Here is a 20924-nt window from a genome sequence, read left to right as displayed (position 1 = left end):
TGAGGGAGACACAGAGAGAGAGAAAGAGCACATTCATGGGGAGTAGGGGCAGAGAGAAGGAATCCCAAGCAGACTCCCCACTGAGCATGGAGCCCGAACCAGGTTCAGATCTTAGGACTGTGAGATCACAACCTGAACCGAAACCCAGACTTAAATGCTCAACCAACTGCTCCACCCAGGCTCCCCAACGGGAAACACTCTGTAAAGCCACATCTGGTCACCGAGGATTCTAAGAGAGTTAAAGGTCCACCTCCCTACCCAGCAACATAAAATGCCCTTGTACCACTGACTTCCAACTTCAGATGACAAAACTGATGCTCAGGGGCCTTGTAGATAAATTTCCAGACCCGACTGATCTCTGTAACACCATGCCAGGAAGTAATACTACTCTCTCTCCTGTAGCTGGGGAGACTATGGTTCAGCGAGGTTACACAAGATGAAGAAGTGGCAAAGCCTGGGGACAACTAGGACCCCTCAACATCCCATGTCCTTTCTCTAAGAGATGGGAATCTGGCTTGGTGGTTCATTCTCCCCTTGAAGGAGACATTCCTCCCACCCCTGGCGCCATCACCCATCTTTGCACAGTCAAGGGAGTAATGCCAGGAGTCTGGGGACCCTGACTGCCCACTGGGCAGGGGGTGGGGGGATGACGACGACATACCATCTTCATGTTCAGCCATACCCGATCCCCTCTGGTGGGCCCCAAGAGCACCCCATACTGTAGTCCAGGAAGCCTTCCCCGGCTCCTCAGGACAGCACACACCCAGGAGACACAGAATCTAAAAAACAAAGTACAAACTTTATTTTGTTTCTTTATAAAGGCACAGTGGCCTCTTGGTTTTTTTCCCCCCACTTTCTTAACAAAATATAATAGCTTCTCCTTGAACACAAAGACCTCAAAATTGTAAAAAAAAAAAACAAAACAAAAAAACAAAACAAAAATAAAAACAAAAATTAAAAAAAAAACAAGAAACAAAAAACCAAAAAGATAAACCAAACCAAAACCAAAAAGAACCAACAACAAACAAAACAAAAAGAGAGAGACAAAGACATTTTTGGGGTGGAAGATGGGAAACCCGGAGGGAGAGATGGGGCTGGGTGGCGGCGGGGAGTGGCGAGTCCTCGTGCTGAGCCGAGGAGGGAAGGAGAGTAGGGCAGCAGCAAACCCCAACCGAAAGCACTGTAGACCCCCGGGGCCCCAGAGAGCTCCGACCCAGCCAGACCCCCAACCCATGTAAGTGCTTAAAGGGGAAAGGAAAAAAAAAAAAAAAAAGAAGAGGGAAGGAGTCAAAGACTGACAGTCTAGGGCTGGCTCTGGGGAGGCCAGAATACCTTGGGGTTTTGTTTGATTTTTCCCTGTTCTTAAAAACATGTTTAAATGAAAAAAAAAAAAAAAAAAAAAAGAAAGAAAGAAAAAAAGCTTTTTGGCGGAGAGAGGCCAGGCATCTGTGTCAGCTTCCCCCAGCCTCCGGGGCGAGGCCCGGCCCCAGGTGTCCCGGTGCTCCCACGTGCTCCTGCCACCCCAGCCCCCCGGGGCCTCAGGTCAGGTGGCTTCGCCCAAAGGTGGATTTACAGTATTGAAAAAAGAGGTCACAAAAGAGACCCAAATGACGTCGTAATTTTGTAAAAATTCCTCACTCGTTCACCTGCGTTGTTCCCCGTTGCTGCCCCCGGCCCCCTCCGGCCCCAAGAAGGGAGAGGAGGGCTGGGGGGTGGTCAGGGAAGCCCCCCATTCCCTGCTGGCTCCTCCCGGCTCTGGTCCATGGCGTCGCTGTCCGAGGCCTCCGAATCGGAGGCAGTGTCAGAGGCGTGGGCCTCAGGGCAGCTGCGGCCCGGCTTCACGATGACCGCTCGCCGCTGCTCCTCCTCCTGCTCCTGCCTTTCCTGGGTGCCCTCGATGTGCTGGATCGCCTTGTGGGGGGGGGGGGACAGGGTGTGATGAGGACAGCCAGGGACACTCGGACAAACACCCCCTCACCCGCACCCCAGAAAGGTCCAGAAGTAAGCCTGGCAAGACAGCAGCCTGCCTGCCCAACGTTCAGACCTTCTCCGCTAAGCTGAACACCTCCTTGGAGATCACAGGGCAAGTCAGCCTAGAGTCACAAGCGTCTCTCATTTATGTATTTCAAAGCACCTGCTCACTTATGCCAGGTCTCTTCTCTGCTATTAACTTTATTATTCAATTTTGCTGGGTTTACGTGCAACCAACGTGGCAGGGGTGGATGGGGTTTTTTGTTGTTGTTGTTTATTTCTTTCTTTCTCTGTGATGCTGTTGGTTCTCCCAGGGGTGCCGCCCAAAGCTGGGCACAACAGAACTTCAGGCCTGACCCTTGAAGCTGATCATATCATTTCTTCCTTCTGTGCAGGAGGCTTAACTGGTCCCTACCCGACCACTGCCAGCTGCAGCCCACCCAGGTCCTGGAGATGGAGCTGAGAGGAAGCTCTGGACCAACCCAAGAGTTGGATGCAGGAACCTGACACCAGGAGGCTCAGGGAGCAAAAAAGCCTCTCGGTAAACCCCATAGAGGGAAGGAACAGGGTCTTCCAGACTATGTTGTCCCCGCCCCCTTCTCTGCCCCAAACCTTCTCAGAGCCACCCCCATCGCAGACACAGAAAGAGAGATGCGGGGACGGACACAAAGGGCCCATTCCCACATGATGCCCCGTCCCCAAGTCCAGGTACCTGCACGATAGTGTCCAGGTTTTGCCGGGATGTGGAAACAGAGTTGATGACCGAGGAGGGACCCATGGTGACAACGTTGATGTGGTGGGAGGGAGGGGGTGGCGCCGGCACGATCACTGTGGGGTGGTGGGTAGGGGCCGGAGGGGGCAGGAGCTGCAAGGAAGAAGCCCTCAGTCTCTTTTCAAAGGTTCCAGGAGCTGCCCATTCCCTTCTATCCTTCTGTCCCTCACAGAGGGACATCCCTCAAAACCATCTGCTTCGAGAGAGCCTCTGCCAACCACCCCAGCCCTTGAACATCTTCCCTAGGAGGGCTGGCCAATTTGTGCTCCACCCCCTCTAACTTTACAAACGTGGAAAAGGTACTCCAGAGAGGGGCTTCCAGCCATCTGAGATCCCGGGACCCCTTCACTGTCCACCAAGCAAGCACTTTAACATCTAATAAATACAGTGGTTGTGGGGCACCTGGGTGGCTCAGAATGCTAAGCAGCTGACTCTTGGTTTGGCTCCTGGTCTCAGGGTCATGAGATCAAGGCCCGCATTGGGCTCTGCGTTCAGCAGCGAGTCTGCTTGAGATTCTCTCCCCCCTATGCTCCTCCTCCTCCCTAGTGTTGGCTCTTAGTCTCTCTAAAACAAGTAAATGTTTTCTTTCAAGTAAATAAATCATTTTTAAAGATTTTATTTGGGTAGCCCAGGTGGCTCAACGGTTTAGCACCACCTTCAGCCCAGGGTGTGATCCTGGAGACCTGGGATCGAGTCCCACGTCGGGCTCCCTGCATGGAGCCTGCTTCTCCCTCTGCCTGTGTCTGTGCCTCTGTGTGTGTGTCTCTCATGATTAAATAAATAAAATCTTTTAAAAAATAAATAAATAAAGATTTTATTTATTTGAGAAGAGAGAGAGTGAGCACAAGTAGGGGGAGGGGCAGAGGGAGAGGGAGAAGCAGACTCCCCGCTGAGCAGGGAGCCTGACATGGGGCTGGATCCCAGGACCCCAGGACCATGACCTGAGCCGAAGGCAGTTGCCCAACCAACTGAGCCACCCAGGCGCCCAAAAAGTAAATAAATACTTTAAAAAATTACAGTGGTTATCAAGCGTGTAGACCGTGGGTTTAGACAGCTAAGTCGCTGAGGATCACGAGTGGGCATGTCATGCACCCTTTGTGCGCCTCAATTTTGCCATCAGTAAAATAGGAAGAATATAAGTTCAGGCCTGAAAGGGCCACTACAAGGATTCGATGTGGTAACATACGCAGGCTACCTGGGAACCAGTAACCTGGGACCCTGGGCCTGCCCCGCTGGAGCCCGGGGCACTGACGCTGCGAGTGAGGACCGCTCCCAGGCCACCACTGCTCACCTGGGTCCGCAGGTGCTGCTGTTCGCGCTCCAGTTTCTCCTGATGCAGCAGCCTCACCTGCTCCTGCTGCTGCTGAAGCTGCACCTGCTGTGCGATCACCTTGAGCTTTTCCGGATACATGTGGGCCTCCAGCGAGCGCACCTGGGGGGCAGGGCGACAGGTTCAGGGGCAGGGCTCGGAGGGCACCCCGCACCTCCCTCTCCCCGGCCCCACCCGGAGCAGGGCCCTCAGGACCGCAGGTCGGCCTCCAGGCTCTAGGCTTCGCAAGAGGCCGTTCACTCCTGCTGCAAACCCTGGCATGGCTGACGCTCGTCCACCCTCGGCGGGAGAGACCAAAGTCCTTAGCCCAGCCTGCCGGGCCAGCCATGACTCCTCCCTCAGGCCGTGTCCCCTCCCACCTCCAGGGCCTGCCCGTGCTGCGCTGCTCTGGGCCCGGGGAAGATTTTATTTATTTGAGAAGAGAGGTGCTCTTCTGGCACAGAGCAGGTGCTCCCGTAAAGAACTGCTCACCCCCAGAGCCTTACCTGCTCCTCCAGCATCATGCGCACCGAGCGCTCCTTGTCCAGTTGCTGCCTCAGCTCGATCATCTCCCGGCGCAGGTCCTCCGCCTTCTCGTCCTCCCAGATGTCCGGCGACCCGATGCCCTCGTCCTTGTCCTCTGCCCGCCGCCGCTTGGGGGATGAGCCACTCAGCTCCTGGGGACCCCAAGGGGCCAGTGAGTGTGCCTCAACAACCCTGAACTACAACCACCACCACCACCAGGGACATCAGAGGACTCCCTCGCAGCCCCCCAAGGTCCCTCTCAGCACTAGGGCCCCATTGTGCCAACCCAACAGATGGCCGAAGCCCAGAAAAGGAGGCACAATGGACCTGCTTTCCAGAAATCACCCGGCTCCTTCCAGAGCCCACCCCACCCCACGTCACGGATGGGTAAGCCAAAGCCCAGGCAGGGAGGCAAGTGCCGAAATAGGTGAGTGGGAAAGATGCAGCCTGCGGGCCACGGCTGAGCCAGGACGCGCTCACGCGGGGAAAGGCAGCCGGAGGGGGCAGGGCACTGCGGCAGCAGGAGGCCCCCACGGGGAGCTACCTGGATGAAGCGCTTGAGCTGTGTGTTCTGCTGCAGGAGCCTGGTCTTCTCCTGCTCCAGGGAGAAGATGTACTCCGCCGTCTGCTGGAGAATGGCTGCCTGAGGGTGGGAGGGACAAGTCAGGGACCCCGGCGGGCAGCGTCTGCCAAAGCTCACTTCCTTCTCCCCACCTGAGCCCGCCACGTCCTCCAGGAAGGCTCCCGTGCCTAGCCCACCTTGCTGAGCTTCTCTCCATCTGTGTGGGGGATGAGGGTCTTGAGGGACTGGAAGCCCGCATTGATGCTCTGCATGCGCCTCCGCTCGTTGCTGTTGGCAATCTCCCGCCGAATCCGCCGCTCCTGGTCCCGCTGAGTCTCAGGGGTCAGTGGAATGTTGGCAAGGCTGCAGGTCAGGACAGAGACCTGCTCAGGCTAGGTGCCCTCCGTGCCCTGCCCCGGTGGGACCCTGTCTTTACAATTCACCTCCGGGGGCCGCTAGTGTAACTTTCATCCGTCCTGCGACAGAAGATGCCAGATTTGCCAGGTCCCTACAACCCCAGCAGATCAGGAGGGTGATGGAGTAGTACCTCTGGGGTGTCTGGGTGTCCGTAAGTGCGCAGCCCCAGGTCCTAGCCCCAGTGTCTGGCCAGCAGGTGTGGGTGGGGCCCAGAAGCCTGACCAGCTAGCAAGAATCTCTGTGATTCTGATACAGATGGTCCCAGACAATAATTGCAGACACCTGTCCCTGGGACACCTCTGAGCTCCTGGCTATGCACCTGGACCCCCTCCTGTGGCACCACAGGCTTGAGGACTAGGAAGACATCGCTCCTCCCTCCCCGTCACCACAGCCACATCTGCAGCCACACACTGGTCTGCAAGCTCCCAGCCTGGCCCCAGACACCCCATGCTAAGACCTCAAAAACGAGACAGGTACCACTTACTCCAAGAAGGGGACACCAGACCAACCACCCCTGGAGACACTTCTCCCCTGAGCCTGCCCACCCCAAGAGGCAGCCCCATCCTGTGCCAAAGGAGCAAGGCTCCCAGCATGCAGTGGGCAATGTTACTGCATATTACGTGACTGCATCTTACAGGAGCAGCAGCCAGTGGGGTGAGAGAGAAGGCAGCCAGTGGAAGGGGGAGAGGCCCAGAAGTATTGGCAGGAGGCAAAGACAGCAGCGGGGCCTGTAGGCCCAACGCCACCGCTCCCGAGGGGTGGGCCTGTGTGTGGCCTGGAGGAGGCATTCCCCCTTTCCCGGCCCTCTCTTGCGACTCCCCCCGCCCCTGGCCTGATGGCTTCCAGATGCTGGGCTCCCAGAAGAGGCCACCAGCCCCACCCAAAGCCACAGCCCTGGCGTCTTCCTGAGGGGCCCTCCCTGGGTGACCTGGTCCAGGCCTGGGCCAAGAGAGCTCACATCCCTGGTTCTGGAGAAGTGGGGAAACGGACTATGGGCAGCCTTATTCCATCGATGAGGACCCTGGGCTCAAAAAGGTGCCCAAACCCCCATGCCTGTCCCCAGGAGGAAAGGCGTTTGCTCAGAAAACCTCGGAGAGGGATCCCTGGGTGGCGCAGCGGTTTAGCGCCTGCCTTTGGCCCAGGGCGCGATCCTGGAGACCCGGGATCGAATCCCACATCGGGCTCTCGGTGCATGGAGCCTGCTTCTCCCTCTGCCTGTGTCTCTGCCTCTCTCTCTCTCTCTCTCTCTCTCTCTGTGACTATCATAAATAAATAAAAATTAAAAAAAAAAAAAAAAAAAAGAAAACCTCGGAGAATGCATCTGCCACAGCTGGAGACAGCCATGGCCTCTCCCGGCCCCCTGGCCCACCCTCTCTGCCCCACTCTGGGCTGGCAGGATCCTGGACTCGCCCTTGCCCTTCCTGGGCCTTGGCCCCCTCTCCTGGGGGAGAGGGTAGTCGCCGCAGCTGGGGGCCCCCAGGGGGCAGTTTCCTTACAGCATCCTGGAATGTCCATGCTCAAAAGGTGGCCCACGACCCTTTCTTCGCAGAGGAGACTTGGGACTCCGAATGAGGAGGGACAGAGTCTTAGAGTCAGACTACCAGCCATCTGGCTCCTCACCTCAGGGCAGGGGCACCTCACTTCTCCCAACTTCCCTGCCCCTACATCAGAGGTGATGGGGTGGCGGGACAGAGCAGTGGCGAGGACGCAGGCCCGAGACCTGACACACAGTGGCTTGCCCGCCCTTTGTGGGGGGTTAGAACCTGGTCCAGGCTCCCTGGTCTGGCAGTGCCCTCCAGACCCTCTGTGTTGGGTGGGTGGATTAAAGAGGTGGGAGTGGAGGGAAAAGAAGAAAAAGAGGTAGGGTAGGGAGTCTGGCTGGCTCAGTTAGAAGAGCATATGACTCTTAATCTTAGGATCATGAGTTCAAGCCCCATGTTGGGTGTAGAGCTTACTTTAAACAAAAAGAAAGAAAAAAAAAAAACTGGGGAGAGACGTCCAAAGGAAGCCAAGCCACCAAATGATTGACATCCGTCTGGGTGGGAATCCCCATCCTCTCGGGAGATACAGGGAGACACCCCTACACAGTCCCTGGGGCCCTCCTGGAGATGCCCAAAGGCCAGACCTGAAAAGAATGGTGAGGGGTCAAAAGGAGCCCCACCTCCACCCTTGGATCACCCTGAGTGTTGGCCGTTCCAGAAGGCCCAACTGGAGGACTCGGCAACAGAGTAAGAAGCTTAAATCAAGGGACGCCTGGGTGGCTCAGTGGTTGAGTGTCTGCCTTTGGCTCCGGGCGTGATCCCAGAGTCCTGGGGTCGAGTCCCGCATCAGGCTTCCCTCGAGGAGCCTGCTTCTCCCTCTGCCTGTGTCTCTGCCTCTCTCTCTCTGTGTCTCTCATGAGTAAATAAATAAAATCTTTAAAAATATAAATAAATAGGAGGATCCCTGGTGGCTCAGCGGTTTAGCGCCTGCCTTTTGGCCCGGGGCACAGTCCTGGAGTCCCAGGATAGAGTCCTGCATCAGGCTCCTGGCATGCATGGAGCCTGCTTCTCCCTCTGCCTGTGTCTCTGTCTGTCTGTCTCTCTCTCTCTCTAGGTCTATCATGAATAAATAAAAAAAAATAAAATATTTAAAATATATACATATATATATATATATATATATATATATATATAAATTTTGAGTTCTATGATTAGAATTGTCACACTCTCTCTGAGTCCAGTGGCCTTATGATTCCTGTATGGATCAAGGACATAGGCTTGCTCCAAGCCCCAGAGCCTGGCTCTTACCCACAGGACAGAGTAGGCTCTGCACCGCCCCACAGAGCCAGACACCCAGACAGACAGATGACGGTAACCCCTGTAGAAAGACAAAGCATGTGGTGTGCACAGCCATCCTGCTCAACAGGCACCTGCAGATGCCAAAGCTCAGCCCTTCTCCCGCATCTGCTGCTGGTACCCTCTCCTGACAGCTCACAAAGGGCCCCCGCTGCTTCCCAGAGCCCCGTATGTGGCCTCAGGAGGTAGTGTCCGTGGTCCTCCTGACAAACAGTGGGACAGGCACAGAAGTGACCCGCTCATGTCCACCGTGAAAGACAGGTGGGTCAGGGTGCAGGCAAGTACCTACCTCCTGTACTTTCCAGGTCCCACCCCCAAGAAACCAGAATTCAGCTGCTCCTCCCCCAGCCAGCCAGTTCATCTGCCCATGAAAATCTCTGCCCTGGGAGACCCTCAGCTCCTCCCTTCTCCCCAGGATGCCCAGGGACTGGAGAGGCCAGAGTGGAGTGAAGGATCCAGGGCCTGCTCATCCTGGCTCTTCCAAATGTGCCATCCATCCTGTCTCCTTCCCCACCAAGTCCATCAACGCCCTGGCTCAGGAACCAGCTGCCAGTTAACCTAATGCAGACTTAAGTCCCAAAAAGCAGGGGCACCTGGGTGGCTCAGTGGTTGAGTGTCTGCCTTCAGCTCAGGGTGTGATCCTGGGGTCCTGGGATCAAGTCCCACGTTGGGCTCCCCACAGGGAACCTACTTCTCCCTCTGCCTCTATGTGTGTGTGTGTGTGTCTCATGAATAAATAAAATCTTTTAAAAAAAAAAGCCCCAGAAAACAGACTTCACCCCAAAGCTGCAGTTCCTCCTGAGGACTTGGGCTGCCACCAAGACCCTAACAGATAACTCACCTAAACAGCCCTGGAACGTGTGCACTAATCAGAAGTTCTGGTTGGCGGAATGTTAGGGGTCCTGATCGCTGACCAGAGATTCCTATAATTCATGGCTAGTCTAGCTGCTAAACTAGATGACCATAGATCAAATAGGCTTTTCTGCAAATCCCTGAAAGTTTCTTACATTTTTATCTGAGTTTTGCACACATAAACGTGACTGACAGGAATTGTAAGGCCCTCTGCCCCCTCCACATCAACTCCAGACTCCCAGGTGAGCAGTGAAGGTGGCATGCTTCTTTCCCTCCCAGTCCGGCCTCTGACAGCCTGTCTCCTGGAGAAGGGCAGCCAACTGGCCAAGAACAGTTTGAGTACCAGCCCTGGGTGCTAAGACTGTCCCCCCAATACCAGAGTACCTCCAGACAGCCCCCTGGGAATAACACTAGCAGACCAATCAGAGGCTCCCGGGTAGGGAGCACCGTCTTCAAGGCTGAATCCTGACCTGGATGAGTTCTTCCCAGCCCAAAGGCAAAGTAACCCCCATCCACCGACACCCCCAGGCCTGGCTCCAGCCTCAGATTAGCCACTGACAAGACGCCTGGCTGGCTCAGCGGTTCAAGCGTCTGCCTTCGGTTCAGGACGTGATCCTGGAGTTCTGGGATCGAGTCCCACATCAGGCTCCCTGCATGAAGCCTGCTTCTCCTCCCTCTGCCTGTGTCTCTGCCTCTCTCTGTGTCTCATGAATAAATAAATAAAAACTAAAAAAAAAAAAAAAGATTAGCCACTGAGAACTCTCATTTACAGTGCCCAAAAAGTCACTCACACACCTGCCGCTCAACATCTACAGGCAGAGGTGGGAAAGCCCACATGGGACTTCTCCTACACCCCAAGAGGAGGACAGGAGGGAAGCAGTGATCCTCAGCAAGGATGCCCAAGGCGCTCATCCTCTCTTTGCAGCACTGAAGCAGCCCAGAGCCTCCACCCGGCCCCACTGCTTCTATCCATACACCACACTCTGACCAGCCTGCCACCCCTGCCCTCAGTTCCAGTAGACCATGCCCAGGCTGTTCATATCAGAAACACCTCTCCCCTGTCCTCCCCTCCCTAGGGCTTCCTCAGCGCCTCAGAGGGGACTCCCTACTCTGTGTTCAAGTATAAGCCAGCTCTGCCCCTTGTTATCCCATGGAACTGCACTTCATCTCTCAAAGCCTGTTTACCCACCTGCAAAATGGGGGAATACCGCCTCATTTCATAGGACCATGGTGAAATTCAAAAGACACGGAAGAGAGGGGCAGTGCCTGGTTGGCTCAGCCAGTAGAGCATGAGACTCTTGATCTCGGGGGTCATGAATTCAAGCCCCATGTTGGGCACAGAGATGACTTTTTAAAATAAATAATAATAAAATAAAAATGACCCTTAGGTTATAAGAGAGAGACGGAAGAGAATAAAAGAGATTGAGGAAAACAGGATGCCTTGTTTTTCCAGAGTTTGCACCCAGGATTCCAGGAGAACCCAAGATCTCTCTTACAGGGCTGATAAGACCAGGAGAGTCAAGACCTTAGCACCAGGAGATTTTGAGCTGTTGGGACAGGGCCAGTTCTGGTTCCCAGCCCAGAGCCAGTGCCACATATATACCGCATCAGGGACCCAGCACACACACTCCAAAGCCCCTAATTGTTCCCTAACTCCTTCTGAGCACTGGTCTCTTTCCCCCCAAGGGCAGGAGGTAAACACTTTAAGATCACAGTGCTCCTGCTTCTAAGAATTTAACAGATACTGGCACTTTCCATACACACAGCCTAACCTTCACAGGTGCTCCATTTTACTGAAGTGGCACATGCTGAGACCACACAGGTCCAAAACCACACAGCTGGGGCATGAGCCTTGCTCTGAGGGTGACTCAGGGTGGGGGTGCCCACTGTGCAGTATGGCCCCCTCCAGTAGGTCTGGGAGAGGGATGAGGCAGAGAGTGCTCCTAGTCACTGAGGGATAGAACAAGATCCCAGCCTCAGAAACCAATCCATAAAGCCAGAAGTTCTCACCCAACCCACACACTTGATCCCACCTCACCCCACAGCTTCTGAAAATGAACAAACCCAGAGGTCCCAACTCCACACCCACTGCACAGGCTTCAACTGTCTCATAGATAGGCAGGCTGAGCATGTCCCCATGCCCAAGCCTGGGGCACTTGACCCCTGGAGACTGCTAGACTCCTCTAAAGCAGGGTTTGGGACAGGGACAGTATAACTCCTAGTCCTGGGAGGTCAAGAGAGGATTCAACTAAGTCTCAGACCTGGTGGCTAGAGGTCCCCACTGTGCTAAGCCTACCCAGGATCAGGCTCAAACAGTCCTACCCAGCCATTCTCTGAACAACCAACCAGCCACGAGGGATAGGAGCAGGGCTCTGGGACCAGGGTTCAAGTCCCAGCCCCAACACTTGCTGTAACTAACTCTTCCCTTCTCAAGCCCATGTCCTCACCCCATACAGTGTATGTGTATAAGGCCGCTTAACTCAGGACGCAGAGTGTAAAAATTCAGTGAGAAAAAAAAAAATCTATCAAAACGAGTCCCTAGAACATACTAAGAGCTCCAGAATTTTTTTTCTTATTACAGGGAGGCCCTTCTGGTAGACCTTAAGGAAGGGCCAGCACCCAGGGTGGCCACCCCCCTGGCTGCACATGACTCCGAACTTTAGAACCGTCGAGGTGGGAGCCTGGGGCGGGGTGGGGAGGTGTGTGTACAGGAGCAGCCACCGTCCCGTCCCCGAACCCGGTTTCTGCAGCCCCTGCTGTCCAGCAGCGCGGGCCACGCCGCCCCGGCTCCTCCTCCCTCAATCCCCGCCCAGCCTGACCCTGGCGGCTGAGCACGTGGCCCCAGTCCTAGGGAGCCATTTCGCTCCAGGAGCCGCGGGGTTCTAAGGGGTCTGCAGGTTCCCAAGTGGGGCACCCAGGGAAGCCCCAGACGCAGCACCGCCGTGTCCCGCGGGCCGAGTTCGGTGCAGACGCTCAGGGACAGGGCCGTCCTCCTCCTGGCCATCCGAGTGGCGGGCACGTGCATTTTAACAAGGGTCCAGGGGAATGGGGATGTGAGTGGTGCGCGCACCCGTCACCCTCTGGTGAAGGATGGATCTGGAGCGACCGAGGCCACGCTTGGGAAGTGGCTCCTGGGGAAGGCGGCGGCCCCGGGGTCACCCACCCACGGTGGGGCTGGACGCTTTCGGTTTAGGGCTGGGGGAGGGGCGTGGGCTGGGAAAGTTTGCAGCCGAGCCCCGCGGGCGGCGGGCAACGGCCTCACGAGGCCAGGGGCACTGTCCGGTGCCCCCTCCCCAAAAGGCACCCCCCCGCGGGCCCGCCTGGCGCACCCGGCCCTCGGGAGCTGAGCTTTGTGCGAGGAAAGCGTGGCCCGGGCACGCCTACAACTCCCACAATGCCGCAGGGCGGGGCGCGGGGAACTACAGCTCCCGCGAGGCGGCGCGCCGAGGTCCGCCTACTCCAAGAGGGCTGCAGAGTCACGTCCAGGCCTCGCTAGTAAACAGCGCCCGGGCGCGGGCGGCAAGCGAGCGAGCGGCCGCCAACGTGCCCGGGTCCGCGGCGCCCCCGGCCGGCAGCGCCGGCCTCCCGGGTCCCACCCATCCCCGCGCCCCCACTCGAGCACGCCCCCCGGCCCCGCCGCAGCCCCGCACCCTACAAACACACTACCCGGCTCCCGGATCCCCCCCTCGCGCCCAGAGCCGCGGCGTGGCTGCATTGTAGCCGCCCGCGCCACGGCCCCACGCGCGGCCCGGGCCCCCCAAACCGCCACGGAGGGGGGTACCCAGAGACAGCGAAGAAGGAGGGAGAGGAAGGAAGCCGCCGCGGGAGGGGGGAGGAGGAAGCGCGGGGGGGAAAGCCACCAGCACCAAGCATGGCCGGGACTGCTGCAGAACCACGTGGGTCTGTTTGCAATTTACAAACGTCGCGACTCGCCCGCCTGCAGCGGACAAAAGTGACCGGGGCCGCTCGGGGCCCCCACGTTCCGGGGGAGGAGGGTCCCCCGGCGGCGCAACCCCGGCGCGCGGGGCTGTAGCCGCCCCGGCGGCTAAGAAAGGCGAGCGGGGTTGGCAGCGCGGGCCATGCGTGCGCACACGCGCGCCTGCCCGGGCGGGCTGGCCGGGGGCTGCAATCATGGGAAGGGGGTGGGGGGGAGGAGGAGTACACACCTACAGAGCCCTCCTATCACTTCTTTCTCTGTTTTCCTGAAATGTTGCAAAGAGGGCACCTTCTGAGTGGGCACCATGAAATACTCCATAGCGATCGGCCCCCCTCCTCTGCACGAGCCGGGTCCCGCGGTCCGCCGGAGAATGCAAGATGGAAATCCGAATCAAAGGGCAGCGCCGGACGGAGGTGCAGAAACGGCCGGTCCCAGATGCTGGCGGCGGCGGCGGCGAGGGGAGGGAGGCGGGCGGGAGGGGCGGGAGGGAGGTCTCTCCGGCCTGCCTCCCCGGGCGTGTGTATGTGTGTGTGTGTTTGCAGCTGATCAGATGTCTGTTTCAAGGCGGGAAACAGCTGGTGAAAACTCAGCACTCCCCCGGCCTCCTTCCGCGGAGTAAGGAATTGCATGTAAACAAAGGACTATTTGCAGCGCCCCCGGGGCTGCGCGAGGCCAGGGCGAGAGGGGCGCCGGCCCCCGGGGGCCAGTGGCAGCCAGGGTCTGCGGGCCAACCCCCCGGCACTGGGAGCCGGGGGCCGTGGGGCGGCTGGGGGGCGCGGTGTGAATGGAGCGAGCTGCGGCCGAGCTACATGCGCCACTATGGGTGATGAGGTCCATCAGCTGACAGGTTGGCAAGCGTTGCAAAAAAAAAAAAAAAAAAAAAAAGGCCAGCCACTGCGAGGGAGCCTAGCCCGCGAGTCCGGGGTCCGGCGGGGACTGCCCGGTGCAGGGTCTCCGCGCTCTGCGGCCCCCGGGGACGGCGGGCGCGCAGCTGGGCCCCGCGGAGACGGCGAAGGCGGCCTGGGGTGCTGCTCGGGTTGCAGCTGCATGGAGAGGAGCCGCTCTGGCGCGCTCCCTCCGAGCCCAGGGCCCCCTGGAAACTTGCGTCACAGCCACCTCTTCCCACATGTAACTTGGGGCCGACTTCGGAGGCCAGCCAGCCCCCTCCCTCCCTGGCTGCCCAGTTGGCCGCCCAGCCTGGGCTCCGGAGCCTGGGAATTTCGGAGCCGGGGGGCGGGGAGGGGGGGGTGCAGAGCGAAGGGGGCGCGCCGGGCGCCTCAGATCCTGGGGCTGCCTTTAGAAACGGGGGGCCCCGGCGGGGAGTGAAGGCTGGAGGCGGGCCAGGACGGCAGCGGCCCGCAGATTTGGTGGCTGCCGCCGGGTCCCCCTCACTAGCCACCCTCCCACTACCCCCTCCGCGGGGAGGCTGGACAGCAGAGGAGGCCCGAAGCTTCCCATTCATGCCTAAGGCCGTGCGGGACCTGCTCCTCCGCCAGGGTGCGCTCTCTACTACGGTGATGCCCGGGGCGGGGGGGCAAGGACGCTGCGGCGGCCCGCTTCCGTACCCCCTCCCGAGTCCCCTCCCCTGGCTTCTGTCGGGTTGGCCCCTGGCTCAGGAAGACCACGCCTGCCTCGGAATGTCCTCGCTCCTGCCCACCGCCTTTCCCAATCCCCTCCGCCTTCAAGGTTCCGCCCAAATCGCGCCTCCTAATTAAAATATTCCTACTACTAACAAGAGTTACTGATATTAAAAAAAAAAAAAAAGTTACTGATATTTCAGGAACGATGATTATTAGATACTGAGAGTACCGTGTAGATTTTTGTACGCGTGTTCTCTCATCTTTAAAGCAACCTGTTGGGCACTTGAAGCACAGATCCCAGTTCACTTAGCATCACAGTCCTTGGAAAGTCTCACTGTGGGGACAGGAAATGTGCTCAGGAAATTATGACTTCTGGGGGGCAACATAGGAAAGAGGGCCATATAACTGTATACACTGAGCAGGATCTATAGGGCCCGAATGGATGCGTGAGGAATGAATGAGAACCGGGAGAAGCGTGTCTACCCCCTGCTCTTCTCTTACAGAACCGCCTGGATGGATCCTGGTTCCCCCTGAGCACCATTTCTTGGCTGGTGACCTCACTCCAACGGCTCACTCCAACCTCTGCTTCTATGACCATATCTCCTTCTCGACCATATCTCCTTCTTCTCCTATCCCAACCCCTCGACTCTGCCTCTTTTATGATGATCTTGGGCCCATCCAGATAATACAGAATAATTTCCCATCTCAAGATCCTTGCCTTAGCTGTATCTTCAAAGCCCCTTTTGCCACATAACGCAATTTAGTGACAGGTTCCACAGATTAGGATGTGAACATTTTAGGGAGACTGTACCATTCTTCGTTCAGGGGCCATACAAAACCTGGCAGAGGTTGTACTCTGCCCCAGCAGTTCCACTCCTAGGTAGAAGCCAAAAGAATGAAAACAAGGACTCAAAACAGGTCGTTATATGCCAGTGTTCAAAGCAGCGTTAATCACAGTTGCCAAGGGACGCCTGGGTGGCTCAGCAGTTGAGCATCTGCCCTCAGCCCAGGGCGTGATCCTGGAGTCCTGGGATTGAGTCCCACATCGGGCTCCCTGCATGGAGCCTGCTTCTCCCTCTGCCTGTGTGTCTGCCTCTCTCTGTGTGTCTCTCATGAATAAATAAAATAAAATCTAAAAAAAAAAAAAAAAATCACAGTAGCCAAAAGGGGCAAACCACTCACTGTCCCTCAACTGATCAGTGGATAAACACAATGTGGTCTATCCATGCAATGGAATATTATTTAGCCTTAAAAAGGAACGAAGGGGGACGCCTGGGTGGCTCAGCAGTTGGGCGTCTGCCTTTAGCTCAGGGCGTGATCCTGGAGTCCCCGGATCGAGTCCCACATCGGGCTCCCTGCATGGAGCCTGCCTCTCCCTCTGCCATGTCTCTGCCTCTCTCTCATGAATAAATAATAAAAAATCTTAAAAAAAAAAAAAAAGGAACGAAGGGTTCATCTATATTACAACATAGACAAACCCTGAAAACATGGCAAGTAAACTAAGTCAGGATACAAAAGATCACATATGTTATGATTCCACGGGCATGAAAGTACCTAGGATGGGCAAATTCACTGAGATAGAAAGTAGATCAGAGGTTACTGGGAGTAGGGGAGAAATGAAAGAGTTATTGCTTAATGAGTATGGTGTTTCTTTTTGGGGTGATGGAAAATTTTGGAAACAGTGATGGTTGCACAACACTGGGAATATAATTAATGCCACTGAATTGTACACTTTAAACTTTTTTTATTATTTATTTTATTTTAAATGGCTCCATGCCCAACGTGGGGCTTGAACTCATGACCCCAAAATCAAGAGCCAATGTTCCACCAACTAAGCCAGCCAGGCGTCCCCTGAATTGTACACTTTAAAATGGTGAAAACAGAGATGGCTGGGTGGCTCAGTGGTTGGGCATCTGCCTTTGGCTCAGGGCATGACCCCGGAGCTCCAGGATCAGTAACCATGCATGGAGCCTGCTTCTCCCTCTGCCTGTGTCTCTGCCTCTCTGTGTCTCTCCTGAATAAATAAATAAAATCTTTAAAAAAAAATAAAATGGTGAAAACAGCAAACTTTATGCTACATACATTTTACCACAATAAAAGAAAAAAAATAGCCAGGGGGCTGGATTTGACCTGTGGGCTCTAATTTGCATGACCCCATCAATCCTGCCAATGCCTTGCCCCTTCATCATCTCCTCTCGTTATCCGGCTTAGAATTCACAGCCCATCAATAGAATCCTTCCCTCACCTGTCCAACCCCGCCTGCCTTACCCCCGCCCTCCCCACTAGCCAAACAGCCCCAAGAAAAGGAAATCCCACAACCTAGCTGACTGATCTTATTTTCAGATCCCACAGTGGAGGCTCCTATTGCTCTGGTCTGTTTTTCCTCCCACCTCTTCCTCTCTCCTTCATCATCTCCCCACCTCCTCACTCCCCTAACGTGACTTCAGGTCCTGTTTCTCTGAGGAAAGGGGACCAACCTTGAACAGAAATCCTACATGCTCCACTTATCGCCTCTGCCTCCCTATCTGTATCTGTCACCTGCCATCCGGGCCCGTGTCAGGATGAGTGTCCGCGCTCCGTCCGTGCGTGTACAACCCTCCGTGAGAATCATTCAACGATGTCTCTCCTGTATCCTCACTGTGTGCCCTCTTTTTTTTTTTAAGATTTTATTTATTTATTCATGAGAAAGAGAGAGAGAGAGGCAGAGACACAGTCAGAGGGAGAAGCAGGCTCCACGCAGGGAGCCCGATGTGGGACTCGATCCAGGGTCTCCAGGATCAGGCCCTGGGTTGGAGGCTAAACACTAAACAGTGCTAAACCACTGAGCCACCCGGGCTGCCCACTGTGTCCCCTCTGTGAGAATCGTTTCCAACAACAAGCTGTGTTATTCCCATTTAAAAAACAAAACAAAACACCTACCACCCTCCACCCCTTCCAGCTACCACTCTCTCCCTGCTGCTCTTTATAGCAAAACTCCCTGAAGTGGGTGTTCTGTTCAATCTCTCCTGCTTACCCTGCCCGACTCCATGAAAACTACTCCCGCATCACTGGTGACCTCCAAGGAGCTCTGTGCTCTCTCTTCTCACTGTATGTGACCCTCTTGTTCCTTTTTTGCTTGGCATCTGGGACACCGTGGCAGCCAAAGTCCTTGGATTTTGCCTCTGTCTACACACCCTCCCAGCTCTTTGGACAACAGAATGCCAGGAGGGACTAAGAGCTGTATGGTGCGGTTCAGAATCCAGGTTCTACCTGAACCCCAGCTTCAGGTGTTAGAGTGACCACAGGCATGTTCCTTAACCTGACTCAGCTTCCTCATCTGTAACACAGAGGCCATGCAGCACCGGGCTTACAGGCTGTTGCAAGAAGTCTGTGATACACCTGGCATGTCGTAGCATTAGTAAGTGGTCGTCGTTCCCACTGATGCCAGGCTGCCGTGGGCACCAGTGACCAGAGGCATTTGAGCTGGCCCACAGAGAATGACAGGGTTGTGATGTGCAGGGGAGGGACAGAGGAGGGGCCAAGTTTTCCTCTCTTCCTGCTAAAACCTGGCACAGGTGAAAAGGAGCAGGTGTAGAGCCTGCACATAGGATGGGGTGGTATGACCGTCAGCCTGCAGACCACTTGCCCCTTGAAGTGTGGGGGTGGGGTGGGGGAAGGCAGGGGTTGGTCTCTGTAAAGACAGTGATCAGGTAACTGTCTTGGTGGATGATCTATGTTAGAAATGCAGGCTGTTGGGGATCCCTGGGTGGCTCAGCGGTTGAGTGCCTGCCTTTAGCTCAGGGTGTGATCCTGGAGTCCCAGGATTGAGTCCCACATCGGGCTCCCTGCATGGAGCCTGCTTCTCCCTCTGCCTGTGTCTCTGCTTCTCTGTCTCTCTGTCTTGTCTCTGTCTCTCTCATAAATAAATAAATAAAATATTTTAAAAAAAAGAGAGAGAGAAATGCAGACTATTGGGACACCTGGGTGGCTCAGTGGTTGAGCGTCTGCCTTTGGCTCAGGGCATGATCCCAAGGTCCTGGGATTGAGCCCCCCCATTGGGCTCCCTGCAGCAGGTCTGCTTTTCCCTCTCTCTATGTCTCTGCCTCTCTCTGTGTGTCTCCCATGAATAAATATATATATATTTTTTTTCCTTTAATAAAGAAATTCAGATTATCATCTACGGGGCTGACAGCTGGCTCACTTGCAGCTGAATTCTGGCTGCAGACCCTGGGCAGATACTGCTCTGGAAAGCAGGCATGGAGAGACAGACGGTTTCACCTGAGGAAAAGACCTGTGACTGCAGTGTGGCCTCAGGACATTGGCTCTCCTTCCTCTACATTATCAAATAGGAGCCCACCCAGCTCCCTTCCTCCTTGATTGCTCTCCTTCCCCCATCCCCATCCCCAAATTCCAGGTCGGAAGAGTGAATGAGAGTCATCAACAGGCTTTACTGATAAATGACTACCCAAAAATATGGTCTATGCATCCAATAGGTATTACTTAGCCATAAAAAGCAATGAGGTACAGGGGTGCCTGGGTAGCTCAGTTGGTTAAGCCTCTGACACTTGGTTTCAGCTCAGGTCATGTGTGGGGGTTATGGATCCAAGCCCCACATTGGGCTCCACTCTGGGAGTGGAGCCTGCTTAAGATTCTTCCTCCCTCTCCCTCTGCTTCTGCCTCTGCCCTTCCTCCTACCTCTCTCTCTCTCCCCCCCCCTTAAAAATAAAAAATAAAATTGTTAAAGAAATGAAGTACAAATACATGCCACCACATGGATGAACCTTGAAAACTTAATGCTCAGTGAGAGAAGACAATCACAAAAGGACACAGAGTGTAAGATTCCACTAAGTAAAATATACAGAATAGCAAATCCACAGAGACAGGAGGTAAATGAGTGGCTGCCAGGGGCTAGGAGCAGGAGAAAATTGGGGAGTGCCTGCTAATGGGTATGGGTTTCTTTTGGGGGAAGATGAAATTTTCTAAAAATGACAATGATAATGGTTGTACAAATTGTGAATATACTAGAAACCACTGACTTGTACCCTGATTTTTTTTTTAGTTGAAGTACAGTTGACACAATGTTGTATTAGTTTCAAGTACACAACATAGTTATCCAACAACTCTATGCATCACGCTGCGCTCACCACTGAATTGAACACTAAATGGGTGAGTGGTATGGTACGTGATACCAATAAAGTTAACAAAAGGAATGAAGTACAGATACATACCACAGGATGGATGAATCTTTTTATTATTATTATTATTTTTAAAGATTTTATTTATTCATGAGAGACACAGAGAGAGAGGCAGAGACACAGGCAGAGGGAGAGGCAGGCCCTGCAGGGACTTGATCCCAGGGCCCCAGGATCACGCCCCTGGCCAAAGGCAGGCCCTAAACTGCTGAGCCACCCAGGGACACCCTGCATGGAGGGATCTGGACAACATCATTTTGAGTGAAAGAAGCCAGAAACAAAAGGCCACAGTACAGGATAGGCAAAGTCATGGAGTCAGAAAAGAGACAAGATTGCCAGGGAATTAGAGGAAGTCAGGGGGAAATGGGAGTGACTGCTGACAGATCTGGAGTGGCGGGGGTTCTTCCTGAGGTGATGAAAATGTTGTAAAATTGGGGTGCCTGGGTGGCAGGTCATGGTCCCAACGGTCCTGGGATCAAGTCCCACCTCAGGCTCCTTGCTCAGTGGGAAACCTGCTTCTGCCCCTCCCCCTGCTTGTGTGCGCTTAGTCTCTCTCAAATAAATAAATAAATAAATAAATAAATAAATAAATAAAATCTTTTTAAAAAGTTCTAAAATTTGGCAGCCCCAGTGGCGCAGCGGTTTGGCGCCGCCTGCAGCCTGGGGTGTGATCCTGGAGACCTGGGATCGAGTCCCACGTCAGGCTCCCTGCATGGAGCCTGCTTCTCCCTCTGCCTGTGTCCCTGCCTCTCTCTCTCTGTCTGTCATAAATAAATAAATAAATAAATAAATAAATAAATAAATAAATAAATAAATAAATCTTTAAAAAAAAGTTCTAAAATTGATTGTGGTGATGGTTGCACAACTCTGAATATACTAAAAACCACCCAATCGATTGTACACTTTAGAAGGGTGACTTATATGGTAGGGGGATTATGATTCTAATAAAGCTGTTACTTTAGAAACAGCTTTATAGACCCTAAAGATGCCC

General features: G+C 54.9%; 1 protein-coding gene across 5 annotated transcripts in view; it reads right to left on the bottom strand.

Moving 5' to 3' along the window:
* Positions 1-780: 780 nt before the first annotated feature.
* Positions 781-20924, bottom strand: part of TFAP4 (transcription factor AP-4) — a 35550-nt gene continuing 15406 nt past the window's right edge. The window contains exons 1-7 of one of the 5 annotated variants that reach the window (XM_049110959.1): positions 13412-13547; positions 5337-5522; positions 5122-5220; positions 4559-4729; positions 4035-4175; positions 2684-2836; positions 781-1911 (exon numbers count right to left, since the gene is read on the bottom strand). In XM_049110959.1, coding sequence (XP_048966916.1) covers positions 1717-1911; positions 2684-2836; positions 4035-4175; positions 4559-4729; positions 5122-5220; positions 5337-5411 — 834 coding nt within the window. In that variant the 5' untranslated portion in view covers positions 5412-5522; positions 13412-13547 and the 3' untranslated portion in view covers positions 781-1716. Of the gene's footprint in view, positions 1912-2683; positions 2837-4034; positions 4176-4558; positions 4730-5121; positions 5221-5336; positions 5523-5582; positions 6419-7052; positions 8191-13411; positions 13548-20924 lie in introns of those variants that run through there. The other 4 variants (XM_025416694.3, XM_025416695.3, XM_035717266.2 and 1 more) reach the window with 4 other exon arrangements.

The sequence above is a fragment of the Canis lupus genome, chromosome 6 (assembly GCF_003254725.2).
Source record: "Canis lupus dingo isolate Sandy chromosome 6, ASM325472v2, whole genome shotgun sequence".
Taxonomy (NCBI): Eukaryota; Metazoa; Chordata; class Mammalia; order Carnivora; family Canidae; genus Canis; species Canis lupus.
Note: the sequence above shows the minus strand (reverse complement) of the source record. Positions and strands in the feature narration are given on the sequence as shown.